This window comes from Setaria viridis, chromosome 4 (genome assembly GCF_005286985.2).
Source record: "Setaria viridis chromosome 4, Setaria_viridis_v4.0, whole genome shotgun sequence".
NCBI classification, from domain to species: domain Eukaryota; kingdom Viridiplantae; phylum Streptophyta; class Magnoliopsida; order Poales; family Poaceae; genus Setaria; species Setaria viridis.
In genome coordinates, this window is record NC_048266.2 from 20,148,393 (window position 1) to 20,160,608 (window position 12,216).

A 12,216-nucleotide genomic window follows, 5' to 3' on the forward strand; every position below is an offset into this window, starting at 1 on the left:
CCGCCGTCAAATCCTCTCGCGGGTAATAAGACTTGACCACCGCAAGGACTTGTTTACAAATAGCCATGCAGAGGCCAGCAACCTTGCCCGGAGCAGTCTTCAACAGCACGACTAGTGAACGGGGCTCTGCGTCGTCCTCAAGAGGAGCAATAGTATTAACAACATCTTGAGCGGCATCAGTCAACTCTTGGAGCTCGCCTCGAAGCCTTCCTATGGTCCGACCATGATCTCTACAGGCTACCATGGCCATAGCAAGCATAACTCTGTTCTGGTTCTTCCTGTCCCTCTGATGCTCGCATGCAGCCTGAGCTTCAGCCAGTGATGCCCGAAGACGATTAGCCTCGTCAGCTACTCGGTCATGCGCGTTCCTCTAATCAAGAAACTGACTACTCGCAATAGCATCTTTTCTCTTAAGATCTACAAAAACCAACAAGTTCAAAAACCCTGAGTACAGTAAGGAAATACTCAAAGAATCGCAAGTACTCACCTTGATACTTCTTGTTCAAAGACTTGTAGTGATTCTCCAACTTCTCTTGCAATACCTGGTGATCACTACGTTAAACGGCAAAAGACTTCGTAGCCTCCTCATGAACCTTCAAGGACTTAGTAAGACAGCTGCACTTCTGCTCTAATTTCGCTAGCCGCTGCACAGAATCATTTCCTCCTGGAGGGCCCGAGCATTCCTTTGAGCTCTGTCATATAGATCCTGCAAATAAAAGCAAATCATCAAGTTTTCAGTAAAAACAGTCAAACAAAAGAGACAACACACCTGAAAGCTTTGGATAGCTCTCTGAAACTCCGACTCCGACGGAAGCTCGAGTACTGGACCTTCATCACTCTTTACAACATGAGGCTCTGGAGCTGCACCCAAGGTTGTACCTGAAATGACACACATTAGTTATTTCAGGACACAATACAACGACTACAACACCAGTACCCTGACTACACACCTGGTACACCTGCCTCATTGGCCTTAGCCACATCAACTAAAGCTAGAACACCACCAGTAGACGTCGAGGAGGGTACACCACCAGAACCTTAAGGAACCACAGGGTTCTCCGCCGAGCGGAGTACTTCTTGAAGTATGGACATGGTGGCACCAAGATGACTAGTGTCAACCTCGGATACATCATTAACGGACAAATCTACCAAGGGAGCTGAAAGAGTAGTCGAAGGAGAAGACTCCACTCCTGCGTCCACAGGGATGGTGTCCTCCGCATCCCTGCATCAAAATACAAAGTCATCACACGCTCGACTACAAAGTACCAGGGTCACCTTAGTACCGGTTGGAGCCATCTACCGGTACTAGAGGGCCTCCGAAGAACTCTAAATTTGAATCCGGTACTAATGCCCCCTCTAGTACCGGATTCAAAAGCAACTGGTACTAAGGCTAGGGATGAGAGGTCAGTTTCTAGTAGTATAAGAATATTCCTAATCCATAGTATTTTTGTTGCATTGAAGATCACCTATAGAAGTATGGTTAAGCTAATGTATACAGACATCACACATCCAATAAATAATACTCCCTCTGTTTTAAATTACAAGTCATTTTTAATTTTTCTAAATACATATAGATTTTATTATGTATCTACATGTAATATATGTCTACGTACTCTCTACGTTCTTGTTTGAAATGGAGGGAGTACTACCCTTATTTCATTATGTTTGTCCAACGTCTAGAAATTCCGGTGGGAATTTTTATGTCCTCGGACCATTTGGTGCAGACAAGGTATGCACGGGCATGGCCCTGTCATTCCTGTTCGGGCCGAGCTGTGTTTGCTAGATCATAGCTATGAGCAGCCTATGACCCAATGCCAATGCCTTTGCCGGACAATGTTAGTTTGGGAGAAAAAAATCTCTGCTTAGTGAAGAGGCAAAAGCCCTAAAGCATCCAAACATCTCCTAGTTTTTTTTTCAAATCTTAAATATTATATATCTTTTTCAAAAAAATAAATATTATGTTAACTTATACTATTTTATTTACTAGTACTTAAAAAATTGTATCCAGTCAAATTGTTTCCAAGAAGCATTTAGATTTTAGAAAAATGTTTCAGAAATTGTTTTCTTTCCTTTAACACCGTTGCCGGCTTACATAATTTCTCCTCTTATATCAATTAATTTAGCTGTCTCTAAATTGGCTTTTCAGAACGACGTGCTAAACACCCTCGCAAGTGAAAATAAACAATTAAGTTGATTTAAATGACCGAGAGAGAAAAATCAATGAAAGCTCCCGTGTACCGTATCTGTGCTGGCCTATCCGAATTGTCCCCACCCAACCACACAAATGGAACCGAAAGCAGCCAACCAAAGGGGAATCAGCCGTCTCCTACTCCTGCAACTCGTCGAGCGCCTTGAGCAAGAACGGCTTGAACCTTGTCATGTTGACCATGACATCCTGCTTCATGATGATCTCGGCGATCGCCGGCCAACCCTGGCCGTGGATGCGCATTGGGTCCTTGAACACGTAGTGGTCCCTGGGGTATTTGTCCTTGAGCGTCGTCTCCTCCTCCGAGACGTAGTACTCCACGTACCGGAGGCGCATGTCGCGCGCCGGCTGCCCGTAGAAGTTGGTCGCCATCCAGTCCATCTTCCCCCACGGCACGATCTGCACCAGCACGGCGCCCGTCGGCAGGAAGATCTGGTTCGTCAGGCCGGCACCGTGCACCGCCAGGAGCACGTCGGCCGCGTTCACGCGCTCCGCGAAGCGGCGCACGTCCGCGCCGGCCTCCGCCACGGTCACCGCGAAGCCGAGCGCCTCGCACATCGACGACACCTCCCGCAGGTTGAGCAGCTTCCGCGTGCCCTTGCGCTCGATGATGAGCATCTTGGGCTTGGCGGCGGTCTCCTCACCGAGCACCGCCGGGGCGTCGCGCGGCAGACCGAAGGCGCGGCGGAGGAACCGGTTGTAGTCGACCATGGTGTAGTTGTGCGGGTTGCGCGTCGGGTGCGGGGAGATGATGAGGTCGCGGTCGCGGTACATCCCGAGGTGGCCGGCCCGGAAGCAGTGCACCTCCTCGTCCTTGTCGAAGTTGATCACGTCGTAGTTGGAGAGCTTCTTCAGCAGCGGCGTGAACTTGTGCACCCACCACGGCTTAAAGTTGGTGATGAGGAGCTGCACCTCGCCCTTGAGGTGCGCCGTGGTGAGGAACAGCGGGATCAGCACGTCCGTGTTGTCGTGGAAGAAGTTGTCCGTGTACCCAGCCACGGAGAAGACCACCACGGGGACGCCGTGCCGCCGCGTGCACTGCGGCGCGGCCTCGGCCGAGGAGACGGACTTGATCGTGACCTCCACAACACCCGGGAGGAGGAAGGCGTCCTTGCGGGCGAACGGGCGAATCTTCTTCTCCCCGTTGGCGTCGAAGGGGCCAGCGCCCGACGGGTTAACGAAGTACATGGTTTTCTCCTTCGGACTGATCCGGATGTCGCCGGCGAGCTCGCACACCGGCGGGCGCGCGTACGGGAAGCCCTCGTCAACGCCGTTCTCGTCGCACGTGATCTTGGCCTCCGTAGCGGCAGCAGCTGAAGAAAACACAAGTACAGAGGACTCATGTGATGTGTCTTGATTAAAACGTATGGTATACGAACTAATTAAACAGCATCGAGATACGAATTCAAGCTTATCAAGTATTTTTTGGGAATCATAATTAAACGGGCACAACAGAGTGCTGTCAGGTCCTAGAAGAGGGAAAAAACAACACGATTTCTCACCTGGCTTCGTCGCCGGGGCCTCCTTCAGTTCTTCCTTTCTTGTGGCCTCTGGTAAGTTGGCCAAGTTGGGGTCCACCTCAGGGTCAGTAACATCTTTCTGCTCCACTTCGGTCTTTGGCTGCACCGGCGGGGCCTCTGTTGCCGGCACCGTCGTCGTTGCCGGCGGCGCGTTCTTCAACACCAAGGCCGAGCTATCTGTTGACCGTCAATACACGAAGTTGCCCAGTTAGCAACAGCATGCGGAAACGGAACTACCCAGACATCCAAGAAACGATTTCTTCATCGGAATATATGAGTCAAAAGCCCTTACCGAAAACCGGCGAGTAGATGGCGAAGAGCCTGGCAAAGGACAGGTAGGTGAGCAGCGCAAGGCAGCAGCCGGCCACCAGCCCGATGCCCAACTTCTTGGGCTCGATCCTGCCGAGTTCCTTGGCAAGCCGCGGCCCTCTCCGGTCGCCGGCCACCGGTCCCGGCGGCTTGGACGGCCGCGAGTACGCCGTTGACGACGCCATCAACGCCCACGCACACGAGAGAACGAAACACGCACCTTCAAGGCAGGGCCGCTGCTGATATATCAGCTATCGCCACCGCTGTGCGCCTCTTTCTTCGAAAGCTTAAATAAAATCGCGACAGGCCGGGGTGATGGAACATGTGCAGCGATGATTGATCTGTTGGGAAATGAGTTGTATATCTCGTTGTTCGTTGGGGGTGGCGTGGTGTGTGGGTTGGTGGTGGTGCGAGTACGACGACTACGGGCTACGGCGAGGCGGCTTCGTCGTCCTTCTACTTCCCTTCGTCTGTTTGACTTGTCCAGAACCGGTCCACAATAATTAGGATTGCTTACCTAATTCCATGTTAGACACTAGGGTTCATCCATCTTTTATTCCAATTTTGTCGTCACAGCTGCTCATTAAGTTTTCCCTTGATGGTTTGGTTGGCTTGGAGATGGAAATGGCGTCACAAGGATGGAGACGGATGCAAGAATGGAACAAGTCGCGGAGGACGGGAGGGGAGGACTCTGGTACTGGGCCTATTGGTTGCTTGCTTTGACACTTCGCCGTGGCTAAGCTGGGTCGCCGGCTCGCCGCTGTCTGTGCTGGAGGATTCCATCGGTTAGGCCTTGTTAGATCCCGTCCCCCGCCAACTTAGTCAGCGATATTTTCTTATCATCTTTGCGAAATGGTCTTGAATTTGGGAGTGGATGGAACTTGGGCAATCGCAGATTATTGGTCGGGGTGATTAATTAATTATTTGTTTATTCAGGGATGCGGAAACGATCGATTACTTCCCAAGCTCATTACGTGCCGTGATTGTTCTTGTGTTCGGTATAACGCACCTTTCCCCCAAGTTGTTGTCATGACTCTACATTTTGCAATTTCTTAATTACTTCGAAATATAAGAATTGTAGAAAAATGTAGTTGGTCCTCAAAATAATAGAAGCTGCTGTGGGAAAACATCATTTTTTTAAAGGATATGCAAATATCATTTTGAGTATCAGTGCGGATAGGCACACCTATCAGTACAAAAGGCATTAGCTGAGGAATTTTTCTCGCATCCCCTTCCCCTCCAATCACAAGTACTTAAAACCTTGTTGGATCAGCGGAAAATATAAAACTAATAAAAAAGGCTCTGATTGATCCAAACTAGACAGCTTATAGTCCAGCCATATATTAGATAACCACCCAGCTTTTTTATAATATAAACTAGAAGCCAGGATGCTTGTAGATACTTGTGATAAGGAAGGCGAGGAAAAGAAAGCTTATGCACCCCTCTTTCTTTTAGCAGCGGCTCACCAAACAGACTGTGAAGGGAAGCGAGAGAACCGGGAGCTAGCATGTATATGACGGATTATGAGCAGATAATAAGGATGGACATTTCTACCTACTCCCTCCGTCCCAAATTACAATTCGTTTTAGCTTTTTTAGTTACATACGTATCTAGACATATATACATCTAGATTCATATCAAAAGTTATCTATCTAGAAAAGCTAAAACGAATAGTAATTTGGAACGGAGGAAGTATTTATGATCAGATTGAGTAGTTCGTTTTTACGTGCAATACATATTGCACAATCCACTCGCATTGCATTGATCATGTGTTTTTCCCCATAGGCCTGTTTAGCATAACTTATTTCTTAGCCTCTCCAGTCTCCATAGATTGAACACAAGGTATCCCTGGATTCTACACGAGGTTTTTGCTTATCTGGCAAGAATCATATATTCTATTTTTTTTGCGAGAAAAGAACCATATATTCTAAACAGGTCCATCTCAACATCTCGTAACCTTCGTGTTTATGCTGTAGAGTCTCTTTAATTTGACAGCTATCAGAATAAATTACTAGGGCTTTTAATGTGTTGTTTTGAAAATAAAATCAAAAGAATTTTGAATAGGAACTTTCAAGCTAAGATGCGTCCTTACACTAAATTAAAGCATATCATCTTAGATAGTTAAAGTTCCATGCTTTGAATTATATATACTTTTTTGGATTAAATAGCGCAATACGTAAACTTTATAAGAAACTTGCACGGGTCCTTGTGTTCGTGTGTGTGATGCATGTGGGTAACGTGTGACGTCACCAAACTGGCTTCTTTGAACTGCCGCTAGCAAGCAAACTACTTTTGTAACTTGATGATTATAACATGCTAACTCCAAAAACTATCTTAAATTGCCCCAAAACCTTATTTAGGGGAAAAATAAAAAAAAACTTACCTCCAACAGCTCCCCATCCTTCCCGTAAAAATGCGCGAACGCGAAAAACACCTCCGTCGCCCCGCATATATCCGCGAGTCCGGTCCTTCCTCAATCACCCCCGAACTGCTCCTTCCCACGTGCTGATCCGTTCCCACGCTCTATTTTTCCCGTGCGCGCTGGGTTGAGGGCCGCTGGCGCGTAGCGAGGTGTGGCAAGGTGGGGTCAGAGAGGCCGACGGCGCGGGGCTGGAGAGGTCGGCGGGGTCGCCAACGGTGAGGTGGAGCCGGAGAGGCCGGCGGGCGCGTCAGCGGCGTGGTTAGGAGGCACGCGTCAACGACGAGTTGGGCGAGCGAGGCGGCAGAGGACAATAGCAGCATGGATCCGCCCGCCCTCCCTATTCCGGCGGCAGCCCTCTCCGGCCACATCCCCAATCGAGGTACCTGCAAGAATCCCGCAACGGCCTCCCTGGCAGCGCATTGGACGTCGTATTCCGGTGGCAGCTCGTGGGAGCGTTGCCGGCAGCACGCGGGACGAAGTCGAGCAGCTAGACGGAGTCCTCGAAGTTGAGGGTAGCTGCGAGCCTGCGGCTGCTTGGCACGCGCACCTTCGCGCCGGCCGACGGTGAGCAGCAGCTGGACGGGGGCGCTAAGCAGGCGCGCCCAGTGGCGAGGCCTTGCATAGGGGGGGGACCATGAGAGAGTCAGAGAGATGAGAGAGGAACCAGGGGAGAAAGAACTAGAGAGCGCAGGAAATTTACTTTGTGTGCGGCGGCAGTGCTAGGAGCAGAGGGGGAAAGCTACTGGAGCCCAACAGAGGGGTACACGTGCTAACGTGGCCAGTTTTGGGTACTGGGGAGTTTATTATTGGGGATCTGCTGTGGAATGACATGATTTTGGGAGAAAAAAATTTTAGTAGAGCTCCCATAGATAATTTTGGGGAAGATTTTTTTTAGACTCTTGGAGTTGTGCCAATGATTAAGGGTATCGAACACTGCCTTCCAACGAAAATGCATGTACACATCTAAAACAACCAATAGAATAGTCTATAGAGTATTAAGAGATTAGTTGAACAGCAGCAATCAGCGTGAACTTCCAAGCACTGTGTCTGAAAACGCTTTCAGCAGGTACCACACCAGCTTGCAGCACAACACGATGAGAAGTTCCTGTTGCACATCTTGAGACAGATCAGCACACGAGATTGAACCAGCAGCGCTCATTCCTCTCCGGTCCTACTATGCACACCTACATGGACCAGGTATTCGATTGGAGAAAATCAAAGAATCTGATTATAACTGGAAAAAGAAGACTAGCTAGGAGAGCGTGTTGTCTTGTTCAACCAACCGGACCTCTCTACTACATGTGCTCCATTGCCTATTTCAGAGCGGGTCTGAACCTCTCCACGTTGATCCGCACGTCCTGCTTTCCCAGGTACCAGTCCGCCAGGTTCCCCCACCCGCTCATGTGCACGGCGACGGGGTCCTTGATCAAGGGGTTGTCCTTCCCGAACACGTCCATCAGCGAGCTCTCGTCGGCCGCGACGTTGTACTCGATGTACCGGAGCCCCATGTCACGGGCAGGATCGCCGAAGTCGGTGCGGGCGATGTCCTCCAGCCGGCCGTACGGCACGATCTGTAGAAGCACGGCTCCCGTGGGAAGGTACACGCAGTTGGTCAGCCCGGCACCGTGGACGCCGCCCATCACATCGAAGGAGTTCACCTCTCGCGCGAACTCGTCGTAGCTGGCCCTCGGACGATTGGCGACCGTCACCTCAAACCCCACGGCCTCCGCGGCAGCGATGATCTCGTGGAGGTTGATGAATTTCCGGCTGTTGGTCCGCTCCAGGACCATCATCCGCGGCCCCCAACTTGGAGGACCGTCGTCGCTGAGCTTGATGGGCCGGCCACGCGGCAGGGAGTAGGCTTGCCTCAAGAACTTGGTGAAGTCCACCATGGTGTAGCCGCCGCCTGTGGCGTCCAGAGATGGGTCGATGGTGAACTCCTTCCGGTTGCCATAGCCGACGATGACGTGAGGGTAGCAGCGAACGGTGTCGTCATCCCTGTCAAAGCCAATGATCTCGTAGCGTGAGAGTAGGCGGAGAGTAGGCTGAAGAACCTCTTGTACTTGTCGAGCCAAAAGGGTAGTAGGTTGACGATCAGGAGCTGGACCTTTCCGCTGAACCGCCGCGCGCCGATGAACAGCGGGACTAGGACTTCGGTGAAGTCGTGCCAGTAGTTGCCGGTGATCCTGCCGAGCTCAATCACCATCGCGGGGACATTAAGCCAGGTCGTGCACTGTGGCGCGTGCTCAAGGATGGAGACGGACCTCACCTTGATGGCCTTGAGGCCATCCAGCAGGTACTTCCGTGAGTAGGGCTTTATCGTCCACTCCCGCAGCGGAGCACGCGGAGAGAGGAGTGTGACCGTCGTGGCGGCACCTCCGCGTGCTCGCACGTCGCCCGCTAGCTCGCAGATGTCGTACTTGCCGAATGACGTGTCACAAATGGGCTTGGCGTGCCCGACATTGTTGAAATCGTCGGTTCCTCCCCCTGCTCACACAACCACATTTTACACCGAGTATGTGCAATGTGTTTTTGGACTGCTGATGCTCTATGTTTTGCGCTGGCGACTCGCGAGGCGACCCTGACGGCGATCCTATCTTCGACCTAGACCGCGCTACTCCAGCATGATCCCATCTTTGAGGAACCGCTTTCAGCGATGATGAGGATGATGGGAGGGCTCCCGTCAAAGAGTAGGCGCTTATTGGCAAGGTGTTATCACCTTCGACACTACATGCAACCACAATTCACGGGGCGATGAAGTTGGCATGGGGAAATCCCTATGGCTTGAAGATTAGGGCGATTGGTGAGAGAGGGGAGAACCTCTTTGTGGCGGAGTTTGCCTATGAGCAGGACATGGTTCGGGCCCTTGGCGGATCACCATGGATGGTTGGCGAACACATGTTGATCTTGCATAACTATGATGAGAGTCTCAAACCCTCAGAAATTAGTTTTGATCGTATGGAAATGTGCGTACGTATCTTAAATCTCCCGCTGGGCTGGATGAATCGCCACCATGGTGAATGAGCCATGGGTCTAGTCGGGGAGGTCATTAAGATGGATGTTGATAAGGAGGGGAAGGCTAATGGCCCTTTTCTCCGAGCACGTGTGGCCATTGAAGTTGCTAAACCTGTGAGAAGTGGGGTGCTGCTGAGTACAAAGAAGACCGGTCAGCTAGACTGGTTTGATATTCAATACGAAAAGCTCCCTTTCTTCTATTTGGTGTGTGGTGTCATGGGACACTCTGAGCTTGAATGTGATAAACCTGTAATCCGTAATGCTCCCTTTCTAGACTAGTTTGAATGTTTGCCTTATGACACCAACCTAAGAGCTTCAGATGACAGGAGGAAGAAGGTCCAAAGCTTTGTGGATGCGGCTGCAGAATCCTTTGGAAGTGGGTCATTTTTCGGCTCAAGATAGTCATGTGGTTCTGCGACTAGAACTAACGAGCGTCGCCCTGCAAGTATGAGAGAAGCCCCTGGCTGGGAAGAGGGGGAGGAGGTTACCTTGCCACTTAAGGCAATTGATACTTGTAACAACTCTACCTTAACTAGGTGTAGTTAAACTTAAGAAAGTCATTAGTCACTAAGTAGAAGAAGTGAAAGGTCCAAATTGCCCCTAAAAAGCTCTTTTTGGAGTTAAATAAGAAACTTGAGTTTATATTCAAACTAGAAATTTTGTCCAAATAAAAGTTGTAAAACTTTTAATTTCAAACAACTTTTATTAATACAACTTTGGCTAATTTTGAGTTAGAGAAGGTCAAAAACAAGAATCAAATCAGGAGTACATCAACATCCTACAAATGACCTAAGTCCTGGAATTCATGTTTTTCCTCAACTTTGCAACCTGTTATCTCAACCATTCGATAGCCAACCTCAAGTCAGACCTTTAATAGAAGTTGTAGCTCCTTGAGTGTGTTACAACTTTGTTACGCTGACCCAATTCCAAATTGCAACCGAACCTGCTCAAAAACTTGGTCAAAACCGTGTAAAACAGTCAACTCAGCCTATTTACATCCCAGCGCTAAGTCTGGAAAACGTCCAGAGCGCGCATCTTGGCAAGCCCGTTCCTCCTAAAAGCTGAACTGAACTCAAGAAAAATCCCTAATAGAAGTTGGAGTCCTAATATTGAAGAACTTTTCCTTCAATTACATCTTCGCCTAATTCAAATAGGAAGCTACTCAAAATCTAAGCCAAAGTCGGCCAAAATGCTGAAAAACAGCAAAACCAAGATCTGTCTAAGTCCCCGAAGGCCGGCGTTCTGCCGAACTTTGCAACTCCGTAGTTTCAAATCCATTTCGATTTTAAGAAAAATCCTTTTGTAAAGTTTGGAGCTGGATGTTAGGTCTACATGTTTTACTTTTGGAGTTTCATCAGTTCTTTTGAAAAGTTTGGAGAAAAAGGCCCCCAAAACCGGCCCTTTTGGACTACTCCGAGGCGCACCTCGCCCAGCGCACGCCCGGAACACCCCCGGTATGTTCGCCCGAGCACCGCCTGCCGCGTGGCTCTCGCCCACCAGCGAGCTCGCCGACAGCCAACCGATGGCCATGACGGGACAACTCGCTCGCCAGGATGCCTAATGACCGCGCAACCCTATCCTTCCTCTGCCCGAGCATCTCCCTCGCCCAATGCTGCGCCGCGCCTCTGCCGTCCCCCTCCGCCACGCCATGGCTGCATGATGGCCGAGCTCCGCCTCCCCAATCCGCTACTCGACGGTGACAGGACGACCCCCCGGCTTGCCCAATCGCTCCGCCAGACAAAGAAGATCTCGCACACCTCCTATCTCTCCCGCCCAATCACCGGAAGATCTTCGCATACGCCCGCACCATCCCTCCGCCAGTGAGTGCCGCCAGCCAATGGCGCCACCCTGTTCTCCTCCCTCGCTCACCTCCGGCCACGTTCGCCGCTAGCATTGGCTCCGCCCTCGCCCTCCGCACCTCCCCGACCCTATAAAAGGAGTCGATGCGCCGCCTGCGCAGCTCCCCACACCCGGAAAGTTCTGCCGCCTCCTCTGTTGTAAGTGCCACCACATCACCCTCCCGTGGAGCCCCTGTCTCCGCCACTCCCCGCGCCTAGCCACCTCTACCTCCAGCTCTGCCATCACCCCGTGCTCCTACCCGAGCAGCTTGTTGCCCTCCCAGAGCCCCGCCATCGCCGGAACTCCGTTGGGACTCCGCTGCCGAAGCTGCCTCCCGTCCCAAGCTGTTCCATCGCCGTCGAGCCTGCTCCGACACCCCAATCGCCGCCAATCCCTCCCCGGTGAGCTCCCGCTTCTCCCTCGCCTGTTCTTGCCCTCGATTGACCCCGAGACTCGCCGAAATCTAGTCAAGCTCGCCGCCGGCCGCCGCAAGGGCCTTCCTTGTGTCTTTTACCTCTTTTCCAGGGGCCTTAGCGCAAGAACTAGGGACCCCTGCGTGAATAAACCATAGACACGAGGGTTAGATTGTAAGTTGTTTTCGATTTATTGTTTTAAATTAGCACAAAATAGGATAAATTTGTAAATGCACCATAAATCGTAGAAACATCAGAAAAATGTCAAACCACTTTTGTTGGACTCGATGAACTGTCTAGTTTCTTATAAAAATAACCTTGCTCATGTTACTATTAGAAATAATACCCTATAGTTTATTTCTTGCTTAGGCCTTTTAAATCATAGTAAATCAAGAAAAATGCTAAAAAGGTAAATTTAATTCTGAGGCCTATGTTTCAGTGAGTAGAAGCTCAGAAAAATACTTAGGGCCCTGGAGTAGAACTTTAAATCAC

At 50.5% G+C, this 12,216-nt stretch overlaps 1 protein-coding gene and 1 pseudogene across 1 annotated transcript; both read right to left on the minus strand.

The window, feature by feature from the left end:
* Window positions 1-2,172: 2,172 nt before the first annotated feature.
* On the minus strand, window positions 2,173-4,515 carry LOC117853785 (beta-1,2-xylosyltransferease XAX1). Its single transcript, XM_034736069.2, has 3 exons — window positions 4,019-4,515; window positions 3,709-3,903; window positions 2,173-3,519 (listed from the first exon to the last, which is right to left on the minus strand). The coding sequence occupies exons 1-3, from the start codon at window positions 4,218-4,220 to the stop codon at window positions 2,327-2,329; spliced, it is 1,590 nt and encodes a 529-aa protein (XP_034591960.1). The 5' UTR covers window positions 4,221-4,515; the 3' UTR covers window positions 2,173-2,326.
* Window positions 4,516-7,421: 2,906 nt separating this feature from the next.
* On the minus strand, window positions 7,422-11,002 carry LOC117853517 (alpha-1,3-arabinosyltransferase XAT3-like; annotated as a pseudogene).
* Between the last annotated feature and the right edge of the window lie 1,214 nt (window positions 11,003-12,216).

Bases quoted from the DNA above. Each gene is read 5' to 3' on its own strand.
- LOC117853785 (XM_034736069.2), bottom strand. From the start codon at position 4,220: ATGGCGTCGTCAACGGCGTACTCGCGGCCGTCCAAGCCGCCGGGACCG. The intron at 3,904-4,018 runs GTAAGGGCTTTT...GACGGTCAACAG, and splicing joins CATCTACTCGCCGGTTTTCG to ATAGCTCGGCCTTGGTGTTG. The intron at 3,520-3,708 runs GTGAGAAATCGT...TGTTTTCTTCAG, and splicing joins GGCCCCGGCGACGAAGCCAG to CTGCTGCCGCTACGGAGGCC.